The sequence below is a fragment of the Rhinolophus sinicus genome, linkage group LG06 (genome assembly GCF_036562045.2).
Source record: "Rhinolophus sinicus isolate RSC01 linkage group LG06, ASM3656204v1, whole genome shotgun sequence".
In the NCBI taxonomy this organism is placed as follows: Eukaryota; Metazoa; Chordata; class Mammalia; order Chiroptera; family Rhinolophidae; genus Rhinolophus; species Rhinolophus sinicus.
The window spans coordinates 48,151,959-48,174,939 of NC_133756.1; the positions used below are offsets into that span (position 1 = coordinate 48,151,959).

The 22,981-nt window shown below is 42.8% G+C and overlaps 1 protein-coding gene across 7 annotated transcripts in view; it reads right to left on the minus strand.

The window, feature by feature from the left end:
- Positions 1 to 406: 406 nt before the first annotated feature.
- MCOLN2 (mucolipin TRP cation channel 2) overlaps positions 407 to 22,981 on the minus strand; it is a 50,147-nt gene continuing 27,572 nt past the window's right edge. For 6 of the 7 annotated variants that reach the window (XM_074335063.1, XM_019710200.2, XM_019710199.2 and 3 more), the window contains 10 exons: positions 22,739 to 22,820; positions 22,536 to 22,632; positions 20,655 to 20,754; positions 15,739 to 15,851; positions 14,425 to 14,574; positions 12,925 to 13,026; positions 12,696 to 12,818; positions 5,782 to 5,988; positions 3,983 to 4,104; positions 407 to 1,230 (listed from right to left, as the gene is read on the minus strand). In XM_074335063.1, coding sequence (XP_074191164.1) covers positions 1,194 to 1,230; positions 3,983 to 4,104; positions 5,782 to 5,988; positions 12,696 to 12,818; positions 12,925 to 13,026; positions 14,425 to 14,574; positions 15,739 to 15,851; positions 20,655 to 20,754; positions 22,536 to 22,632; positions 22,739 to 22,820 — 1,133 coding nt within the window. In that variant the 3' untranslated portion in view covers positions 407 to 1,193. The remainder of the gene's footprint in view (positions 1,231 to 3,982; positions 4,105 to 5,781; positions 5,989 to 12,695; positions 12,819 to 12,924; positions 13,027 to 14,424; positions 14,575 to 15,738; positions 15,852 to 20,654; positions 20,755 to 22,535; positions 22,633 to 22,738; positions 22,821 to 22,981) is intronic. The other variant, XM_074335064.1, reaches the window with a different exon arrangement.

Consider the following 22,981-nt stretch of genomic DNA (forward strand, 5'->3'; position numbering starts at 1 on the left):
AGAAACAAATGAAGAAACAAAAACTCATAGACGTAGACAATAGTTTGGTGATTACCAGAGGGTAAGGGGGGAGGGGGGTGGGAGATGAGGGTAAAGGGGGATCAAATATATGGTGATGGAAGGAGAACTGACTCTGGGTGGTGAACACACAATGTGAGATATAGATGATGTAATACAGAATTGTAACCTGAAATCTATGTAACTTTACTAACAATTGTCACCCCGATAAACTTTTAATTTTAAAAAAATATTTATTGAATAACTCCTATACAGTAGCCCCCATATTTCCTTCGCTACTTTTAAGAAAGTGAGAAATCCCTTTCAAAGATTGAAGAGTTCATAGATGTGACATAAATTTTTCACTAGGTAGACGTTAAGAGATACTACATTTAAAAAATAGTATTCATTCATGTTTGATAAAAATAAATTTATTTAGGTAAAAAATGCCATCTTCCTTGCTTGAGACAGGTAAATCCCCACCCTCGTGGAGTCTGTTTGTTCAAATAAGTGACCACTGGTATAGTTTACTTCCACATGCTATGTGTGTACAATTAACAGTTAGCACAACCGACAAGATGTTTCCTATTCATCCCCCTGACTCTGCCAATGGTTGCTTCATATCATGCTGAAAAAAAACCACAGGAAAACAGGCCAAGAAATGTCCATGGCAATAGGTCTTTTTGTGGATTTAAATGTGATCTTTAAATGGCCTAATAGTTCTCTAGTTTGAGTCTCGAATTTGGTACTGCAACCAACTTCATCTCTGTGCAGATCACGAATTAACAAATGTCTTCTAACCCAAGCATCATTTTTAAAACAAACTCTCATTTGTTGAAAAACATCTTTAAATGTGTGGCTTTAAACACCATTGTTTTGCCCACTCTGCAGTGCGATTTCTTTTTTCCAACCCAACATTGTCATGTCATAAATTAAGACTAATAGAGAATTTCATTATCACTGGTCTATTGCACTAACGCCCAGTAGTTGACTGTGGTCTATGCTTCATCGTCCAAGTTTATAAAAAGGGAACTTTGGAACTTCAGTTGCAGTCAGCCAGCTGACAGTCAGTCCTCTTTCCCACTCCACATTAAACATCAGTATTTTGGGACATGCTGGTCCAAACCATTTGGGGTTCCTCTGCATTGTCACTGGATAAGGAGGCCTGATACTTGATTATCTTTAGCAGAAGAATTTTAGTTAGTAAGTATCAAGTGGTCATCACTTCCTTTCCTGCAACAGAAAGGGGGAGGTGGAAAGAGAAAAGAGAACAATGACTCAAAAATCTTTGAGGAGGAATAGGAATAGTCTATATTCTAGGCATACATGGGTTATCAACGTGCTAAGTGCAACATATAAAAACGAGAACAATTAAGAAGGGCATTTTACATTGTTTTTGGTTTGAGTAGATGCTTTTGGCAACTTTGAGGAGCTGTCCACCTCTTGAGACCCTCCATCTCCTTCCTTTGACAAAAATTCCCCAGTGGCTAAGACAGCGGATTTTCCCCCTTAGCTGCAGTAGAGAAGCGGAAAGGTAAACCCTGCATTGGTTCAACACAGCATATCTTCCTAAAGAGCCCCACTGTGTTAAAACTGGATGACGTGTCAGAGGTCCTCTGCTCCACCCTGAGGACAATGTAGGGACCAAGAGGTTTAAGGGCGGTCGTGGGACACATTTGGTAACTGGCAGAGTCCAAAATGAGAACCCGGTGTTCCAATGATCAGGTTGGAGGCTCTGCTAACAGTGTGAAGGAGAATCAGTCTGTGGTGGTTGCTGGACTGCTTGGTTAAAAAAGAGTGACCCTTGTCTGTGCTTTGGCGGACGCAGAGCTGTGATAATCAGGACTGTCTGTCATGGGCTCTGGAGAGGGGGCCCAGACACCAATATTTGCAATGCCCATAGTAATTCCCCAGGTTCCCTCAGTGAGGTCTTTCACCAGTATTTACTCTCTATTCATAGCCTTCCTCAATTTTATTCCATTCTTACGCCCCTAGCCTTTAAACACATCCACGTGCACTTCATTTTTGATGGTGTCAAAGCAATCAGTTGTTCTCAAGGCCCCAGTACAATCCATTTCCTTCATCAGGCCCTATGACCTTTGCTTATCTGTGTAGCATCCATCAAACCCCCCTAGATCTAGGCTTTGATCTGATTATTCAGCTAAAACAGTTCCTAGCTGACCTTACCCATGACCATCTTCAGTAACGGCCACTTCTACTTTTATTTGTGTTTCCTCTTTTTTCCAAACTTTCAACATCCTAGATTTTTCAGTTGATTTCCTTTGGTAGACTCCCCTATTCCATTTAATTCTTTCATTAAAGATGTGCATGACCTTCCTTTTGCAACAGGCATCTTCTCATCTAGCCCATCTTAGGACAAACTGTCAGCTGATGTTGTTCCCTAGCATTCAGACCCAATCTTATCAATTAATCGTTGAATTCACCCCTTAAATCTTTTACTTATTCCATTTGGCTGAAAACATTTGACATCCTCCTTGGGCTTTTTGTGAAACAAACCAAGGCCCCAAACTCAAACACCAAAAACCTATTGGTTTATTTCCAGAATCCACAACTGCATTGTAAGACGATCTGTTTATTTTTTTATTTTTTATTGGGGAAGGGGAACAGGACTTTATTGGGGAACAGTGTGTACTTCCAGGACTTTTTTCCAAGTCAAGTTGTTGTCCTTTCAATCTTAGCTGTGGAGGGTACCGTTCAGCTTCAAGTTGTTGTCTTTTTAGTCTTAGTTGTGGAGGGTGCAGCTCAGCTCCAGGTCCAGTTGCCATTGCTAGTTGCAGGGGTCACAGCCCACCATCCCTTGCGGGACTCGAGGGGTTGAACTGGCAACCTTGTGGTTGAGAGCCCATTGGCCCATGTGGGAATTGAACTGGCAGTTAAGAGCATGGAGCTCTAACTGCCTGAGCCACCAGGCCGGCCTGACGATATTTATTTATTTTTTTTTTGCAGTTATCCACATAGTAGAAAAGCAACTTTGAGAGACTTTCCTTACACAAGGTGCCTCTTAGGAAGCAGCTGCCTATTAAGAAAATTAATTTCCCTTTATTCCAGCTTCCATGGCAACAATTTAATGCTCTGAGAGGATAAAATGTGATTTAAAAAAGTTATCTCTTCTCAGAAGACCTCATTTCATATTTACCAGATATTCTTTGGAAATGCTTCAATCACATCATTTCAAATCCCAAGATGCAGTATGAATTGATTAACAGGAAATACATCCTGTGGTTTTTATGCAGCAATTATGTTCCCCCATCTTCCTTCAGAAATTTGGTTTAGAGAATCTTTTGCAAAAAAAATAATAAAATAAAAAATGGGTAGGGGATATTCTGAAAACCCCCTCCCCTGACTAGAGATGAAAGCAAACATGTGCACAATTAAGAAAACCATCCTCAACTGAGCCCTATTCTGGTCCCCAAATCACTACATGCAGGCTTTGCCACGGAGGTCTAGACTGTTTTCTTAAGTGTCCTGACGTACAGCGAGCAAAACACAGTTGGTCCATGAAGAGCTACTGAGGAGTGTTTCCAGCCATGGATGTGTACAGACCCCTCTCAAGCAAGTTTCCTGCTCTGCTCCAGGAAAGTTATCTGTGCCCCATATTGTGAAGAGGGAAGATGCCTTTGACATTCCAAGAGCTGTACCTCTGAAAATAAGAGCTTTGACCTCTTACTTGGGCCACTTAAAAGAGTTCTCCCTCCTGACTTTTCAGGGACATAATTCATGCCTTCTCACATGGGTCTCATAATATTCCCAAGAGAGTTCAACCATGTCATGTAGCTTTCGACCCTGTTTTATAAGAATTCATTTCTCAAGGCAATTCCAGGGGGAGGGAAACAATGAAAAATTGAATTCTTTCCCACAAGAAGCCGATTGCTGAGGGCAGTGTTCACCTGGGGAGGACTGTTGGCAAGATCAGCAGAGCAGCTCCCCTCAGGAGCGTGGGGACCTGATGACACAGAGTACTGACCTCCTTAGGCAGCAGATGCAGGAGAGGAAGGCCGAGGATTCTGCCTGATACTCTTCTCTGCTACTACATCCCTTCAGGAACTCCTGAAGATCCGTCTCGGGAAACCCATTCTGTTGGTATTTCTTTTAAAAAGTACACAGTATTGGTACCTTATTTATAGAGCATGAGAACTTGCTCCCTTTGTCAACAAACCAAACCCACCTTTCGAAAATAAAATTCTCCCACACTGCTAGCTCAGATCCAAGAAATGATACTAATAAAGTCAGTCCCAGAAGTCCAAGTCAGGGCCACGATGGGACAGAGAAGAATCCAAAGGAAAACTCCATAATGAAAGCCAGGGTGAGGTAGGGGAGGGATGTGTTGATAAGAGGAATAAAGGGAATAGTCAAAAGTCTAAAGTTTTAATGCTAATACAAGACCAAGTAAGCCCTCCCCTTCCACTCACTGCCGACGTAGAGTCTGCCTGGGAAGTAATCTCTGTTTCCTCTACTTTTATAGAAGATAGTCACTTACTTAGGTGGGGCAGAAAGCAGTAGGTTCTTTCAAGCAGACACAAAGACCCCGAGACCCCCGCTCCTCACGCTTAGTGAGGTCATCTACCATGTCAGTAAGACTCACAGAGACACTGCCACATCAAAGACAAGAGCCCACAGGGCAGAACTGTATAGCAATTATCTCTACATGCTTAACCCTGCTGCTAGAGCCGACCACCCATTCCCACGTGAAAACTAATCTCCCCGTGCACAAAAAAAAAGTGCTCAGGAGAATTTCCAATGGATCAGCTTCTTCTGAGTTAGTCTAAGAAGGTTCATAAAGAGGACAACATCCCAAGACACTGACGTAGCACTCAAACCCTGGCCCTGAAACAGGTTGCTCAAACCCTGGCCCTGAAACAGGATTTTCTGAGCATGACTATCTGCTGTGGAGAGACCACCACCCTAAGCAGAGTATCCTTCAAGCTCCAAACAAGTTAAATGGACCCAGATGGAAAGGATACAGAACCTGTTTTTTTCTTGTTGCTAGGTAACCAGCAGGGGTAGGTCAGAATTGGTGAGCAAAACTGTTGTGGAAAGCCTGGGTCCCTTTTAGAGTTAGCTTCTTGGTGAATTCCTGCCATCTCCAGGGTCCTGTCCCCCTGCTTCCCCTTCTTCCTGTCCCCTTCTTCCTGTTCCCCCTCTGATCCAGTGCCATCAAGAGCAAATGTGTGCAGGGAGGGGACAAAGTCCCAGGTTGTTGGCTTGAGGTTTTTATTATCTTCCTGTTTTGTTAATAGTTATGGTATGTGTTGTGTGTATATATGTTTGAGTGGGCATATCTGTGCATTGGGAAGATAGGAAGCTAAATAGCCACAAAAGCCTTAGCTTTCATAACTTAAAGGAAACCTGCACCACCAAATGGCTGTATCATCCAGTGTATAGGCGTGCCACTATCTGGGCAGTTGGCACAGCGGTGGTCACCCCTTATCACTGAAGCTTACCACTCAAAGCCTAAGTTCCAGGATGGGCGGGTACCCTGCCATTGCTGAGCAACAGCCCCACTATGTGATTTACCAAGCTCAGTCTTTCTCTTTTCCACCACACCTGCAAACCAATCCACCTTGATCTGGCTGACAGGGGCAGTGTCCTAAATGCATACTTAAAATTAACCTCTAATATCCAACAAGTTTCTTTTCTACAAAACCTCCAACTTCAAGTAAAATGTAGTATTTTTAAGGGAGTAAAAAAACGTAGCATTTTCCTATGTTCCAATCAATACATAATTTAGGGTTGTTTTGGCAGGAAATACTGATCATGACTTACCTTAATGGTATCGTAAGAATCTGTAATAAGTGCAATGAAAAGGCTGAGAATCATATATATGAACAGACTGATGAAGGAATACAAGTAGAGGCGACTGAACAGCCACACCATGATGCTCTTCTGCTGGATTTGAGCAAAGGTCGCAAACATATCATCGCCGTTGACCAGAGAAAACAGACACTCAGAAACTGTATTCAGAGCTACAAACTGAAGGGGGAAAACCAAAATTAGTTTTTGAGACATACTATACAGAAAGAGCAGACAAGTACCTAGTTAGCTTGTTTTGTTGAAGCTGTTGTCATTATAATGATGACATTCATTTTAAGACAGCTAGAATACCACATGTAGGAAAGCTTTATCCAAAACTATCCCCTCCATACTCACAAAGACAATCTCGACATTTCCCTCAGTTCTTTCCTATGCATTTTTTTATAGATTTGTAGACGTATCTCTAACAATTTTGAATCCTGATTTTTTTTTCTACTTAACATCATCTTATGTTATTCACATTTAAAGAGCATTCATTATATAACAAGACCATGCCTTGAAAATGTCAAATTTAACTATTTCCATGTCAATGGACATCCCAATAATGTTTGCTATTATAAAGAACAATGTAATAAACATTTCTAAGCATAGTTGTTTTTAGTCTTTTTTTTTTTTTTCCTGTTACTGGGTCTAAGCAATTAACATTTTTAAGGCTACAATGTGCCAAACTGCTTTCTGAAAGAACTGTAGCAACTGTATTCTACCATCAGCAAGGACTGAAGTGCCTGAGACATACTATAGGTTTAAGAAAATGTTGCTAAATGAATGGTTTCACTGTAGCCTTTCCAACCCTGGGCCCTGGTAATTTCAGCACATTAAAAACTAAAAATGGCCAGGAGTGGGAAGTGCGGAAGGATGAATGATCATGCCCAATGCCTTCTAGGGGCTCCCAAGCTAACAGTGGACAGGCCACGACCCTGTGCGAGAGCTGGAGGTAGGCTGTATAAGAAAAGTGACCCTCCGAACTAGCGCCTGAAGGCTGAGCAGTTGACCAGTGAGAGGAGAAAGGGAAGAATTGGCTCAGGGAATAAGGGGGGAACTACAGTGCTGCGTCTAAGAAGTGGCTATAGAAGTGTGTCTGTGCCATGCTGCAAGGGGCCTCGTTTGGTTTTCCACATAGTTCAAGCTAATATAGGCCATAACTGGAAACTAGCAAAACATGTCAGCCAGAACAGTGACATGATCTGATGTTTCTAAAGGATACCCATGGCTTATGGAAGATCTGCTAGAATGGAAAAAGCCCAGTGACAGGGATGCCCGGGCAGGGGGAATGCAGAGCCCAGGTTTGCAAGGAGTCCCGGTGAGACTCCTTGCAAAGGAGGAAACTGAAGAGAAAATAAGTGTGGGAGGGAAAAGGGCTGCTGATAAACACAGTTTTAGACAAGGTGGGTTTGAGGTGCCAGGCAGAAATGCTGACATGAGGAAGAATACCACGGGAATCCTGCAGCCAGCCATCCTGGCTTAAGTGGTTGACAAACTCCTGCCACATCGAGTACAAAACAAACAGCAAGTGCTTACTAAACTAACATCTCTAGAGCCAAAGTGTTAATTAATATTAGATTAACGTGAAAAGCTTCTATCTAAGGAGCTAATAATGACCCAATAGGCAAAAGATATGGTTTTCAGAAACATGGAACAAGTGACTATAGAGTTTTGAACCAAATTCTGTCCTTAGAGGTGGGGGCCGTATGCCCATGAAGTCATTGTGGCTTTGGGGACAGCCAAGTGCCTGATGGATGTCTATGAGACATCCCCACTTGGGAGCTGCGGTACTGCTTCACACGCAACACAACTTCCTACTACCTTTACCTAGAAAATGGGCTTTCCTTCCCAATTTCCCTATTTCCATCAGTGAGTTCAGCCTCCTACCAAAAAACAAAAAAAAAAACCACTTACTCCAAAATAATCAAGCACTTAAGGCTATGTATCGAATTAATTAATCTCCCCCTCTCTTCCATCTTCTCAGGTCTGTCTGCTCCTGTGATGTTTCTGTGACCCAGTCTTTCTACTCCATTCTGATGTCAACACTTGTATCTCGATGACAATAGAAATCTCCAAGGAAGTCTTCTTCACTCCAACCTCGTCATCTTCCAGGCCAAGCTGCAGTAAAATCTAAACTTCACAAAATACAGCCTTCTGGTCATGTCTCTAGATTGAGAATACACAAAAGTCGGGATGCAAAGTAAAAATCCAGACGAAGAAGGCTGGGAAACGTTCCTCCTTCATGTAGCCTCTTTCCGTCTCCTCACTGTCCGCATGACCCTGTGCTTTTCTCCTTCCGCAGCACCAGGCCTATTTCTCCATCTTTTTCTCATGAAGTTTGTTCTCTTCATCTGATATCTTCTTCTGTGTTCACCTAAGCCAATGTTGAAGGGCTATTTCAAACTCTCCCTCAGGACAGACTGCCTCAGCAGCACTAGTCCCCGTATCACTAAGAAGCGCTGTGTAAGCTCCCGGTTGGTCTTCTCATTGGTCTTGATCACACTTTTCCATTCCCCAACTAGACAGCAAACACCATGTCTGCCCCTCCCTGCTCCGTGTGTAACAAAGGCAGAGGACACAAACATACCCTGAGCAAGGACCATGCCTGCCTTTGCTGCAGCAGCAAAAACTCCAAAGAACTAAAGTTGCTCCATAGAGACCTGAAAAGAACACCCAGTTGAGCAAATCACAACAATATGCAGAATACTTAACAGTTCTCAGCACAAATATTTTCCATTCCCACTGGTAGCCTTCAGACAATGAAGGTAAAGATGGTTTCTATGGACATCAATTACAATTCTGACAGCACTATTAATAATTCATACTTCTCATAGTTTCTTTTGGAATCTGACCAGTTCCTTTCTTTAAGTTCAAGAACCCCTAACAGTCTATGCTTCAGGTTTCAGAACTGCAAATAGCCAGTTGGTTGGTACGTAGCTAATTCATTCCTTAGTTTTCTGTGCAGTGACTTAGTATCAGTCTAGATACAATACCTGTCTCAACATTAACATTCACAATCAGTATACCTCCCTCTCCTCTACGCAGGTGAGATTTATTTTAACCCACCAAGAAGTTAAAACAGAGACCCAATGAGGTAAATGACCAGTCCACACCCTGTCGTTTTGTACCACAGAAGTGACTGTGAACCAGTCAGTTTTTATGGCCAAATCCATGGTAGAAGTGAACATTAAAAATAGCCAAGGTAAGGAGAATAAGTGCTTCCAGTCTAGAAGGGCTGCATCCATCGGAAGTTGCTTTGGTTCTCACGAGCTTGTAAGCCCCTGGAAAGCAGGTACTTCTGTCTCTCTTTCTTGTTCATTCACCAAGCTTGTTGGGTCCCTACCATGTTCTGTGCACCATGCTAAACGCAAGGAATGAAAAGAGCGATAAGCCACAGTAACGGCCCTCCAAGAACTCAGTCTTGAAGCACCTGACAATGCTTGGTGCACAGTAGGCATTGAATAAATATTAAACAGGTATTTCCACAAAGAGCCCCCATCGATTATGGGAGCACAGTAAGAACCGAAGCATTGGTTCCACAAATGATGTTTTGTGATCGAGCCAGAAAGAACTTTCATTTGAATGAAAAAGAAACCTGTGATGGCTTATGTCAGAGAATGACATAAAAATTGTGCTTCAAGAGCTGGTGCTAAGAACCCCAAGTAACATTCAGGTACAGTATTTCAACTGGCTAATGGGTCTTTTGAATAAGAGAGGTGCTTGGCTAAAACTAGAGGCTTTGAAAGCATGATTATGTAGTACCAGTTCTGCCGCACTGGTACCCATGGCAGCAAAGTCCAACCATTTTTCAATTCCTTGGTCTTCTCATTTGTAAAATGGGGACAATGCAAGACTAGGACTTATTCCTCACAGCAAAAAAGTCCTCTGGAAACGTAAAAGCCACATTTGAGTAAAGCTCTTCCAAAACGCGTCTTGAATTATTAAACATCAACGGTCTCTAGCCCTCTGTGCCCAGGAATTTTGAAAGGGTGCTGTGCCAAAGTCCATTAGTACTGGAACCAGCCTCGGCAGGACACTTCTTGTATCTTTACTCTCTTTCAGTTGAACCACTGAAATCCAATATTTATCAGGAAAACAGGAAGCTGAAATGCCGACTCCTGATGCCAAACAGCAGTGCAAAACTCTAGTTTTCCTGATACCTCTTCTTTAGAGTGGTTTGTTTGTTTATTTAAAGAAAGAGTTAGCTTGTACACCCAAGGTTGCTATGATTCTAGATCCTAGAAAATGCTTGTTGTGCTGCTCCACTTTTGAAGGCTTCTGGTAATACTGAAGGTCTTCTGATTCAACAGAACCTGAACATTTTGACAGTTTGGATTAATTTGGGGGAAGGAATGCAGGGGGCAGTAAACATTTCTAAATTCAGATTCAAAGAAGCAGCAGTATGGAGAGGAAAAGCACACAAAAGTCCTGAACCAGACTGAAGGTTTTCTCCCTCCACTGACAAGTGTATTCACTGAATTAATTTACCCATGCATTTCCCCAGTTTATCAGCCTGGCTAGAGATAGGAGACAGATCTCATAAACAGACCTGCAAGGAAGCTCTAGATACGGCCCTTTTATCCCTCTGCTACTCTCGGGGAGAAATGGAAGGGTGACATGACGTGAGAGACACAAGACGAGAGGTACAACATCCAACATGGCAGCCACAGCCACATGTGGCTACTGAGTACCTGATATATAGCTTGTCCAAATTAAGATGTGCTTGCAGGATAAAATATACACCAGATTTCAAAACATAATACCAAAAAAGAAAAAAAGAAATGTAAAGTATCTCAAAGTAATATTTTGGATATACTAGCCTAAATAAAATATATAATTAAAATCAATTCTGTTTGTTTGTTTGTTTAATTTTTGTAAGTGTGGCTACCAGAAAATGTTAAAGTCCACATGTAGCTCTCATGTGTAGCTCTCATTATATTAATATTGGGCCGTGCTGGTTGAAAGCATCCCAATCTCACTTGCATCCTTCACAAGGACAGACTGGAATGTACGGAAATGCAGTCAGATCACAAAGCAAATAACATCATTTTCCACATGATAACCCCGGACACAGTTGAGAGAAAGAAGACTGACTGCTCTCTTCTCATCGTTGATCTATTCTTGAGTCAAACTAATGTCCTTTTTCTGTCTGTTTTAGACAGTATCAAGAAAAGCCCTACTGGGTCTTGGGCAAAGCATGTGTATCGGGGTCAGGAGGACCTCAATGTGAGTCCTATCTTTGCCACTTACGAGCTGTGCAGCCTCAGGGAAATTATCTAACATGTGAAGATCCCTGTTTTCTGTAAAAAGATAGTATTTCCCCACAGGGTTACTGGGAGGGTTAACTAGCAAGAGACTTAAAGAACCAGGGCACCGTAAAACAGTCAAGAATGGCAGCTATACTAGTAAACGTCAAGCAACATTATCTGGGCACCTTCCAGAACGGAGGGGTAGGGGAGATGAAGGGAAATGGAGATAGGATCACTTGTGTTGAAGCCTTGGAGCCAGTGAATTAAAGCCTAATTCCTTAAACTCAGTATTTAGTCTCTACAGTGCAACACTGCCCTCTAGTGACAAAAATGCGGAGAAGCATTCAGAACAGGAGGCAAGAAGAAAAATGGAAATTTTCTTCGGCACTAAGACAGTAAGTTCTCCAGATCAGAGAGATCATATCAAAGAACAATTTTCACTCATGAGTCACCTTTAAAACACGGGCATGGAATTGGAAGCGCAATAAGGTGATCAAGATTTACTCTTAACCCCGAGATTGTCACTTTATTAATTATAGTTTCTCAAACAGGAAAACAATAATTCTCTTTGGACATATTAAATGTAACACTTAAAGAGGCGAGAGCCTGGGTGTGTGCCAAATAACTAGGATCTATTTCAGTAGGACAACACAGAAACTTTGAGCTTTGTGGATTGCTCTCTTTTTGTGAACAGTTTAGAAACTAGATTTGATCACGTTTTGTTTAATGCAACTATCACGGTCAAAACCCAAGGCTGAGCTGTTAGACAAGCTTCTGTGTAATCCTCTGCATGTTTACCTCTTTTCTTCTTGCAAAGCACCTAAGCCAAGATAACAGTACCCTGGGCTGTGGTGGAGATGAAACGAGAGATGACAGAAGCGCTTAGCACGGTGCCTAACACACAGTGCTGGCTGCCGTTATGTTTGTTTTTATTGTTTCTGTTGTCCCAGTGGCCAGAGGCCCACTGGAGAAAAAACTACAAGATGCAATAACTCCTTTTACTTTTTTGGTTTGAAAACAAGGCCTACCTGATTTCATTTCCTGATGTTTCTACGAATGAAAGTTATCATTTTAAAACAAGAACATCTGAGCATAACTTTGATGTCCCTGAGATTATGATGCCAACTGAAGCCCAGTAATAATTTAGAATTCAGATACTGATCTTTAATAAGGCACAAAAATGGCGCTGTCCTCAAAACCACCTGCGAAGACAAGATGTGTTATCATTTTAATCATAAACCTAATGTGGTCCTGTCTCTTTGTCCACCTTCATTCCCCTCAATTAATTTGGATACAAACCCTAATACTTGAAGTTAGAACGATTTTGTAATAACTTTCCTCATTTAATTTTCATTTTTATTAAACTGATCTCATGTCCAAACATTTTTTATTTGATGACCAGCTGGGTTAATAGGTGACCCCATCAGCCGGTCCCAGACACTGAAATGTGCTCTCTAGTCTCTTGCTAGTTTCAATATCCTGAAAAGGAAACGGAAACCGATGCAAAGATAAGGATGGGCTTATGGACATCAAGGGTATGTGCTGGAGGAAAGGGGAAAGAAGGGAAGTGCTGGAAACCCACTTCTATGGGTCTCAAATGCCTACATTGCAGAAGGAAGAGTCAGTGCTACGCACCTTGTTGTGATATGGTCCTAAGACAATCCAGCCACAGAAGGTGTAACCCAGGTAGATCATACCAGCACAGGCACAGAAACGAAGAACTTTCGGCAGGGAGGCTTGCATTGTTAAAATGAGCACCTGAGGAAGAGGTAACAGAATGGGGGAAATTAAAAAGGAGCTCACTAGAACCCAAAGAAGAAGTGAATTTCCATTGCAGTGGCACCAGCCAGTGCCATATCCTTACATTATATTTTTGGAAGTAACCCAGGTATCTGATAACTCCAACCCAGACAAGAAGAGTAGAGGTTCCAAGCAAAATGCTGCACAGATCATAATTTGTGAGATTCTAAGGAATGAAAAAACAGACATATGAATACAATACTCTGCTCCTCCCGGCGTATTAACCTCACTTTAAGTTGATTGGAAAGGAACGGACTGCCTGCCTCCTATAGGTGACACAAGAACTTATACACTGAAGAAGAAAATGACACAGCAGAGTTCCAAATGTGTTTCGCATTTCCTTTTGGTATTTCAATGGGTAGAACTGATTTTTTTGTTGTTGTTGTTCAAATAATATCCTGAAATAGAAAATGCATTTACACTGACCTAGGTATTCAAGAATATAAACTAATGGTGTTGGTTAAATATGAAACAATACCATTCAGCTCAAATATGATTTGCTAACACGGTTCCTGCTCTCAAGGATTTGTAGGCCCAATTGAGCAGACAGACACTCAAACACGATTCTACTATAATATGCTAAGTGCAATGAGAGATGCCGCCTGGCTTATAAAGGGCTTCCCACGGGCGTGACCCCAGAGCGAAGCTGGGCCTGGAGGACGGGCTAGGCAAGAGCACTGCAGACAAAGGTTGAACAAAGGCCTAATGTTGACAGCTGGCAAGATGTCCTAGAGGGGCAGTATCGATGGGTCAGCACGAGCTGCAATGGGAGAGGGAGGCAGAGCTAGATGATGAGGACCCTGGAGGCCACTTCACCTAAAGGGGGTCCCATGAGGTGGAAAGGATTGTAACAGCAAGGTAGATACTTCCAGAAACATTCCCCTGACAGCTGTGTGGATGGAGCTGAGGGGTATAAGGCTGAAGACAGGACAAGCAATGACGAGATTGCTGCAGCAATCCAGGCCAGAGCAGAAGTCGGCCTGAAGAAGCCAGAGGCAGTCGAGACAGGGGGTACTTTATGGTCAGGAGGTCAAGCTGGTGAGATTTCCTGACTGACAGCATAACATGGAGGGGAGAATAGCTGGGTGGAGGGGGAGTCAAGACTTTGTCCTGAGCTTAGGTCGACTATGTTATACAGTGTCAGGAACCCTGTAGACACTCCCATATTCCTGCCCTCGCCCACCTCCGTCAGAGCACCCATTGGTCATGGATGGTTACCACTGGCTCTTGACATGATTGGTTCACGAGTCAGCTGCTGCTTTTGCAACTTAAAAAAAAAAACTAAGCCCCTCCAAACAACTAATCTTCTCAAACTTCAGTTCCTACGCGGAAGATGCCAAGTTCCCTAGGGATATTTATAGAAATACCATCTTCCACACGACATCAGCTTCCTTGTTTTCCCCTCATGAGGAATCAAGTCAGAGGAAGCTTGGATTTCATGGGTATGAGAAAAGGGAAAACTGGAGAAGCAAACTAGTCTCCACAAGGATTTTATATTTTAAAGTACATGAGGTCATCCAGAAAGATAGAAAGAACAACAGATTTAAAAGGGGTTGCCCCTCACCTTGACTTTAATTTCCATTTTCAATATGGATCCGATTATTGTCATCAGGTCGCTGATAATCACCATGACATACCACCCGTTGATGAACTCCCACTGGTCGGCATCACACACACGTCGCTTGTACTTCTCCAGGAAGAAACTTAGGAATCTCTGTGGCGAACATTTTAAAGAGCATGTTTTACAAACTATACCGCCCTCTGGAAGAAGACAAGTGCAAAGCAGTACTCTCGCCTGTAAAACGGTATGGCATTACCTTTCCTAAGTCAAGAGATCCACTTCAAGGCTGGAGGGCTATGGCCTACACTTTCCCCCCTCATCTACCCCAGCTGAAGTAAGCAAGCGTTCAAGTGCCTGCCAAGCAAACTCAAACATTAAAGCTTATGCTCTAACTCCAACAGATTCTCGTTGTAAGAGTTAACACATAGTACATTCCGAATACTTTACATATTATCAACTCACTCAACCAGACAATACCCTATAAACTGGGCACTATCTTCCAGAGGAGGGAACTGAGGCATGGAGAGGCTAAGCCAGGATTGGAGTCTAGGCATTCCAGCTCCAGAGTGTGTGCTTGGCAGAAACAGGACCCTGACCTTGGATCAGAGCATCAAGGGACTTGAGGTCGGGGGGAGAGGAAGTAAGAGAAGTGGATATTTACAAAATAAGTTGACCACAGTCAAGAATAAGAAACATAGAATGCAGAGTATTTCTTTGCTCCACAGATGGGCTTCTGATGACTTCAGGCACCTTCCCAGTCTGCATTTACACACAGGCCACACACCAGAATAAGATCGGTGGGGAGCTGGAGTGTACATTCACAAGCGCCCTGACAGTCAAAAGGTAAACGGAAACTCAGACGGGAATTTTAAAACTATTTTAAAAATACAGTAAAGTATTTTATGATTCATTATAATCCATTTACCATGCCTCCCTGTCAAAATGAACTCTGATTTGAAGACAAAAGATGAAACCCACACATGCTATTATTCTGTTCTTAAGATCACTCCTGAATTTAAAAGGGTCTCATTTATTCTAGAAACAATCAAAAGCTTGAGCGCTCACCATTGTGCATCTGTGCTTCTTGGCTCAGTTTAACTCAGGATAATGACCTGATCCCACCTGACACGCCAGGAGTGTTTACTCACCCTACACGCCTCAGGCTGACTAATGCCTCGTAGAGGGGCCATCACTCAAAGGAATCTGATTATTCAAGGGCTCAGAAAGGGCAAGATGACCCAACAACAGGGTCCACTGTTTGGACAAACTGAGGAGGGAGGCCAGGAGGGGAGCGAGAAAATTCAAACACACACTTACCTTTCTTAAACTCAGAGCAAGCACAATGGATCTTGTGCACAGAATAAGAGACGCAGAGCAAATCACAATGACAAATGCATCAAACACCAGGACATACTGAGTATTTTTCTGGACTGAGGAACAAAAGCAGAATTCACACGTTTAACACACCTAACTTGGGAATAATTTCCAAACAAGATGGCAGTCGAGAAAGAAGTTCAAATGATACATTCTTAAACATCAGAAACAAATCGCAAGGCAATTTGTTCATTCACAACAATTCATTCAGAAGTCCACAAACACGGTAAATCGTCCCCTGATGTTAAGTGTTATACATTTAAAAACATATGAACTCTTAGTGGATGCACTAAAATGTATTTATAAATATTTACTATAGAAGAAAATTCAACAGAAGGTGGTTGAAGAGGGAAAACTACTGACATATTCTGAATTCTTTCACATAAAAGTACAAATATCAAGTTCTCCATGAATGAGGAAACAACTTAAAATGCCACCAACTCAGAATCCCGATTTCTGCTTCCCAACCTTACAGCGCACTGTGCCAGCAAAGAGTGCCCGTTCAGTAAGCTCTTTTTGCACATGGAGAAAATAACCGCTTGGACTGGAAGTAAGAAGGGGAGTGGTAATCCGATTTTTCTCTTGGAACACAGTAGCACAGGGAATGAACTGGAGGGAGATGAAACTGTAAACTTCGCTTCTCTCAGACTTCATGGCATTGTCCCAAATCCCAACGTGGCTCTCCCCTGCTCAGCCCCTTGCCCTCCCCGGCAGTCTCATCTCCTGCCAACCACTGCTCTCCCCCTACATTCTCAACCCTGAGCTACGCTGGTCTTCCTCCTTTCCTGCTCCCACCAGGTTCGTTCTCTCTCCCCCCCCCCCCCGCGCGCCCCAGGGACTTTGCACTTACTGACCCCTCTGCCTGGAACAGCATTTCCCCATCACATGTTTAGATTATTCTTTTTCAGTCTCGGGTTTCAGATTGTATACCATCCTCTCAAACACAGTTCCCTAAATCCCCAGCTTTATTAGCCCCTCTCCCAATACTCTTTCATAGCACTTTCCACAAGTGTACACACCTATAGCTCCTTTTAACTCTCCTTTGCTTGATGACCACTGTATTTGTAAGTACGTCTTCAAAGACAGCACAACAAGAAGCAAAGAGACAGTGTAAAACAGGAAAGAACATGGCCTCCGGGGCCTGCAAACCTGGGTCTGAATCTCGGCTCTGCACTCTGAAGCTGACCAGCCTTGGGGATGGTGCCTCAATTCCCCCATCGGAAAAATGGGTAGAATAAAAAATACCTACATCATAGGGCTGTTGTGAGGATTAAACAAGTTCACGTATGAAAGCACTTGGAACAGCCCCAGGTAAATAACAACAGCAAACCCTTGCAGTGGTATCATTTGATGTCCATCTTCCCCACTAAATGATTGACTCTGGGAGGCAGGGACCATATGTATTTGGCAACACTACAGTGCCTGTGCTAGGCATGCTTCACTATGCTGACAAATAAATGCAGAGAGACTCCAGCGGAACATGAAAAGACCACTGAATAATCTACGTCAGAACTTGTGAAGGTCTAAGCGAAGTTCGGGACAGAGAGGCACAGAGGAAGGAGGCACAAAGCAGCGAGAGACGAAAAAGAGAGAATCAACCTGGTCTCCAATGGGACCTGGGGAATAAGGAAGAGAGACCGACCAGGAATGACTCCTGGTTTTCTTGGGTAAACTGAGCTCAGTCTGGACGTTCATGACAAGGGAGGTGGCAGCTAAAGCCCTGAGTAAGGATGCAGACACTTAGAAAGGCCCCAGAGGGAAATGCGGACTGGGAGGAGGGGGCAGTTACATGGGAGAATTAGAAGAGAAAATGAGCTCAGGAACAGGAGGAAAGGCCAGAGGAAAAGGGAACAGGACTGGCGACAGGTAACCGTCGGGGGAATCTAAAGTCAGACTGCTCCCCAGCGACACCTGTGCAGGGAAGGCGTTTAAGAGAAAGACCGGAGTGTCCATAGCTATTGATAACAGAGATGTGAGTGATAGTGGCATGAGTGTCTGAGGGCAAAGCTGCTCAACCAGTGGGTTATGACCACAGCCTGCTGCTAAGTGTAACTCTCCGAGCGAATTATTCAGCACTGCTAAGCTTCCGATGCCTCACCTGTAAAATGGGGGTGGGAGGGAGCAATTGTACCTGCTTCACGGGCTGTCAGGAAACCAGGTGAAACAATCCGTGTTGAGTGCCTGGCACTTACAATTACCTTTAGCCATTTTATACGTAAAGTTACTTCAAATGGGTAGGTAAGAAAGCAACTTAACTAGACCAGAACCCAAGACCATTTTTTGGGGGTACACAGATTTGGGTAGAGGGAATAGGGGCAGTTCTTGGGGAAATGGGTCTGAAAATCTCATGAAATGCAAGGACAGCGTCTAGTACTTTCCTTTCTGACATGTAACTAGAACAAAATCTCTAAGATTACTTGTAGCAGGAAAACCGAGGTCCAGATCTAGAAAGATAAACTGTCCCTCCTCATACAGAAACCAGTATTGTATTCTGTTTTAATGTGACTTACTGAGAAGACTAGTTTGGTGTGCTACAAAAAATATTTTATGAACATCGTAATTGCTTTCTTACTCTACTGGAACTATGTTACCCCCATGGAAACATGTCCAAAACCTGGGTTTGTAAACTCTAGTCCAGAGAGATGCCCCTGCCAACCTGGTAGGGACGTCCTGTTCCAGGCCTTCCAGAGGCGCTGGGAGGTTCCACACACACCACCGCTGCCCACCTGTGAGGCTCTAACCAGCACTTCCCACACTTACTAAACTCCCTGACCCTGTGACACCCGCTTACGTCAACTATCAGTGAGGGGTCCTCCTCCAGCCCCTCGTGCCCAAATTTCTACTTTCATAAAATCAAGTTAAAAATCAGTGGCATGCCTGGGGATGGGTATTAGGAGTCGTAAAAGGCAACATGCAGTTTGCCTGTGAAAATGGACATTCCCTCATGTTTTGCCCTCACATAACATAGATAATGATGAGAGGAAGAGAGAAGCCTCAGGGTAAGTACCAGGGGTGCCAAAAAATGTATACAGATTTTTAAGAAAGGAAAACTATTAAAATTGCAATACTCAATCTATACCCATAACAAAAGATGAATACAAGTCATGTTTGACGTCTGCAATTACAAGAGGTGCTCAAAGTGGTTACCGTCAGCGTCCAGACACTTCTGATTACCGTGAACTACTGCTTGAGCAATGTTGACTAAAGTGTCCACTTGTATACATTTTTTTGGCACCCCTGGTATATGGATGTGAATGCACCTCAGGACTCTATGGAAATAGCGCAAGGATCCCACCAGAGGTCACCCTTGCCTTGTCTCACGTTTGGTCTCTCCATTTCCCCAAATCCAGTGCTAGCAACCCACCAGACAGCTCCAGATACCGAGGGGGCGGATAACCTCCATTTCTCAAGCTAGTTTCCAAACTTCAGTTTTTTAAGGCTTTCAAGTCACACCGTTTTATTTTAAATCCATATTTTCCTGTGTGACAGAATCTGGTTTCTTAGGAGGCAGGTCTGGGAGCATATAAAATTATCAGTGTTTCTCCTCACTGGTCACCGGAGGGAGCCAGAGCTCCTTTCTTCTGAGTACAGGCCAGGAAACCCCCTCAGTGTTCTAAGAAGCCCTGAGGCAAGAAACCAGCTTCCGCCAACATATTTGACTAACTCATTCGGGCATAATTATTCCAAACCATACTTCATATGAGACAAAGGTGAGCGTTTTTCACATAAAATAACTGCAACTTAATACTTGGACTTGGAAAATATGTCTGATCCATGCATTTCTGTGGGAAAGAGTATGTCTGCTGAGGAACAGTAACCACTTTTAACAAAACTAAACCTGTATGTATCCTGATCCGAGGTTTAAGTCAGTTACTGGAACTTTGAAACCAAAACTTCAAAATCATGAGGACACGTACAACTGAAAACCAACAGGCCCCAAAGTGAATCAAGTGAATCACCATTTTGTTCTAATAATCTGATAAAGGGCCAGTTAAACAAAACTTATCAATTAAATAAATACTGACCAGCCATCATTATCATCCTGAACCCTCAGGGAGAACAGGTTCTGCGTAGCCCAATTTAAACGGTGAACGGTCAAGAGATGTTTTCTGAGTCATGACTAATTAAACGACCCAGGGTGCGGTGCGTACAGGCCGCTCTCTGGGCGCTGAAGGCCTGTGATCTCTCTCTCTCTCCATTGTCAAAGGCTCAGATCAAAGCATACCTTCTCCAAGAACTGTTGCTAGAATTGATTTCTCAGTCTACCCCAGTCAAAATTAACCTTCGCTTTCTTTCCTCTCATGCGTGTTGTACTGCTACCGTTTATGCCAATCGTGACACATTCGAGATTTTATAAGCATGTCCATCTCCATCACGAAGGTGTTTTCTCTCTTTTCCAAGCGTACCTAGCAATTACGATGTTCCAACTCTTGTACGCAGTGCTTTGCTTTATGTACTAACTCATTTAACATATAACACCCTGGCAAGTAAGTGTATCATTGCCCTCATTTTGCAGAGAAACATACTGAGACATAGAGAGCTTACGTAATGTGCCCGAGATCACAGACATAGGAAACAGAACAAAGACCCAAACCCAGGAAGCCTGACTGCAAAGACTGTGCCCCTAACCATCGGGCCATACTGCCTCTCCTAAGAGCTGTATAATCAAAACTTGCTGAATTGAATCAACATACAACATTTTGGGAAATGCTTTACAGAATCTAATGCTCAAGACGTGGTTCTCTGGAGCCCTTGCCTCCTATCACCATTCAAAAAAACCATTTCAACGCCCCAAATCCAAAAATAAAATGCTGGAAATCATCCATAATCCACAAAGGGCAAGCATATAACATACTTACCAGATCCAGATATGTTTAACTCTTTACATTCTTCAATGTGAGCATCACTGTCAAAATAGATTTTGATTTTGCCACTGTGAGCTTTATTGTCAAAGACAATCTGGAAACACAAATGTATGGAGAGATATGACCTGTTAGATCAACTCTGTTTAAAAGATCAATGGCATTCAAACAGCGGGCTGATCCAAATACCATACTGAGAAAAATGTCCTCATTACATGATTCCTTCACAACTTTCCATTATTAATGAAAACACATGGTCCAATGGGCGAATATATGAAGTTCTACTAAATTCACATGTGGGTTCAGACAAAACCTAAAGCAAAACAGCCAACTAGTCCCAGGAACAAAAATGAGATTCACCAATCTTTGACAAGAGAATACAATGACCTCATTTATTACCCTGAATGGAATTTAAAAGCATTTGCTTCAGCTTAGTCCTTTGGATATGAAATTCTAGGTTTTCACTAGCCTGGAGATTATATTTCTGTTTGCCTTAAGTGCTACATATAATGCTTTCACAAGTGACAAAAAAATGCTGCAAGGCTGCAGGCTGAATTTGATTTCCAAGTACCCTCAATCTTCTACATTACGTTTCAATCACTTAAAATTTATAAGTGAAATATGCTGAGTGTTTTAAGGCTTTAGAGAAGTATTTTAGGGGTTTTCCTGGGGGGGTGGGAATGAGACCTTCAGTGCTAGGGTTAGTGGAGGTTTAGTCATAGCTCAGAGGTATAGAAATGAGGCCTATAGGATTAATTCTTGAACCTCTGGTTGGGACACAGTGATATTCTCGGATTACACAAAATGTGGCTTGTGTTCAGAGATGCTCCTGTGAATTTCATCAGCGACCTACACTTTCAGCTCTCAAGTAATTTGCCAGTGAAGTTTTTGGGTTTCGTAACGGGTTTCGTTTTGCGAAGGTCACTCCAGGGCAGTTAGTTAGTCATCTTCTTCTCTGCCGGAGACATTCGTTCTTACCACAAGCCACAATTTATAATTACTCTTATTTCTTTGTTTACTTGTTTTTCTATCTCTTTCACTAGGCTGTAAGCTTCCACTGTACCTCTAGAGCACAGCAATGTCTGATGCCAGTAGGGACTCAGTATTTATTGATTGCTGTTGAATAAAACACTCTTCTGAATTGCTAAGTCGGGTACATACAACTTTCAATTCAACATTCAGTTTTGCTCCTCCATAAACGTGAAGGGGGGAAGGGGGGAGGGAGGAGAAAATGGGGGAGGGAGGGAGGAAGGAGAAAGAGGAAAAAGAAAGAAAAGAAGGGAGGGAAGGAGGGAGAGAGAGAGAAAGGAAAAGAGAGAAAGAGGAAGGGAGGGAGGGAGGGAGGGAGGGAGGGAGGGAGGGAAGAGCAAGCATGAAACCATGAAAGTGAAAAGGCATGTACTCTCCCACAAAAGTGAACAGTTTCTTCTATTGCATACGGCTCCTCCCAAAATAAAAGAAGCAGAAACTGATCCTTTGCAGACTGGCCTTCAGATCAAGGGGCGGTTTCTGCTTGGAGGTTTGAGGGTACGTATTTGCTACATTTGCAAAGACCCTCCTTTGAAAGTGAGAAAAACATTATAAACACTTAAAACACTTCTCATAAACTTTTTTTAAAAACTGTTTTAGAAGAGTAAGAGGTCAAAGCCAATTTTGAAAACTTCTTTCAACCCAGAAATTGAGTTTTGAAAAATTGAAAAGGGCTTGCTTCCTTCAGAAGTAATGGTCGCTGGATCAACAACGCTATGACGTGTCATTAAACTGTTTGAAAAACAACGGCATCTAATACATCTCCAGGCTGGTGTATTTTACCCTCTACACCTACAAAAGGGAGCAGAGAAAAATAACACAACGTGGCTTAGTAAAATATACACTTGCCGTATTCTGAAAGATGTAACAGTCTGGTAACTCTCGGGAAAGAATCGTCTGGAGGTCAATGCCTTTGAGGTGAAAGGAGATTTCAACTTGTAAGAGCCTGAATCAAAACACATTACAAGGTATAAATGGTCACAGTCTTATGACTGTCTGCTCCCCTTTCCTCATCCTTGTCTCCTGGGCAATGAGGAGAAAAATGCATTTACCTATAAAATTCCAGTCTGAAGAATGATGTGCTCTTCCAGTCCCGAGGGCTGGCGAGGGCCTGGAGGTCTAAGTGAGTACAATCTAGGACAATGACACACAAGAACTGTTTCAGGCAAGAATCACACACTAAGATGAGTGGGTGAAAGTGGATGAGAAGTGGGATTCTTCCAAAGTATCTCCCCACAAAATATTTCAGAATTACAACAGGAAGACCAGTAACTTGACCGTGGAGAACCTGGCAG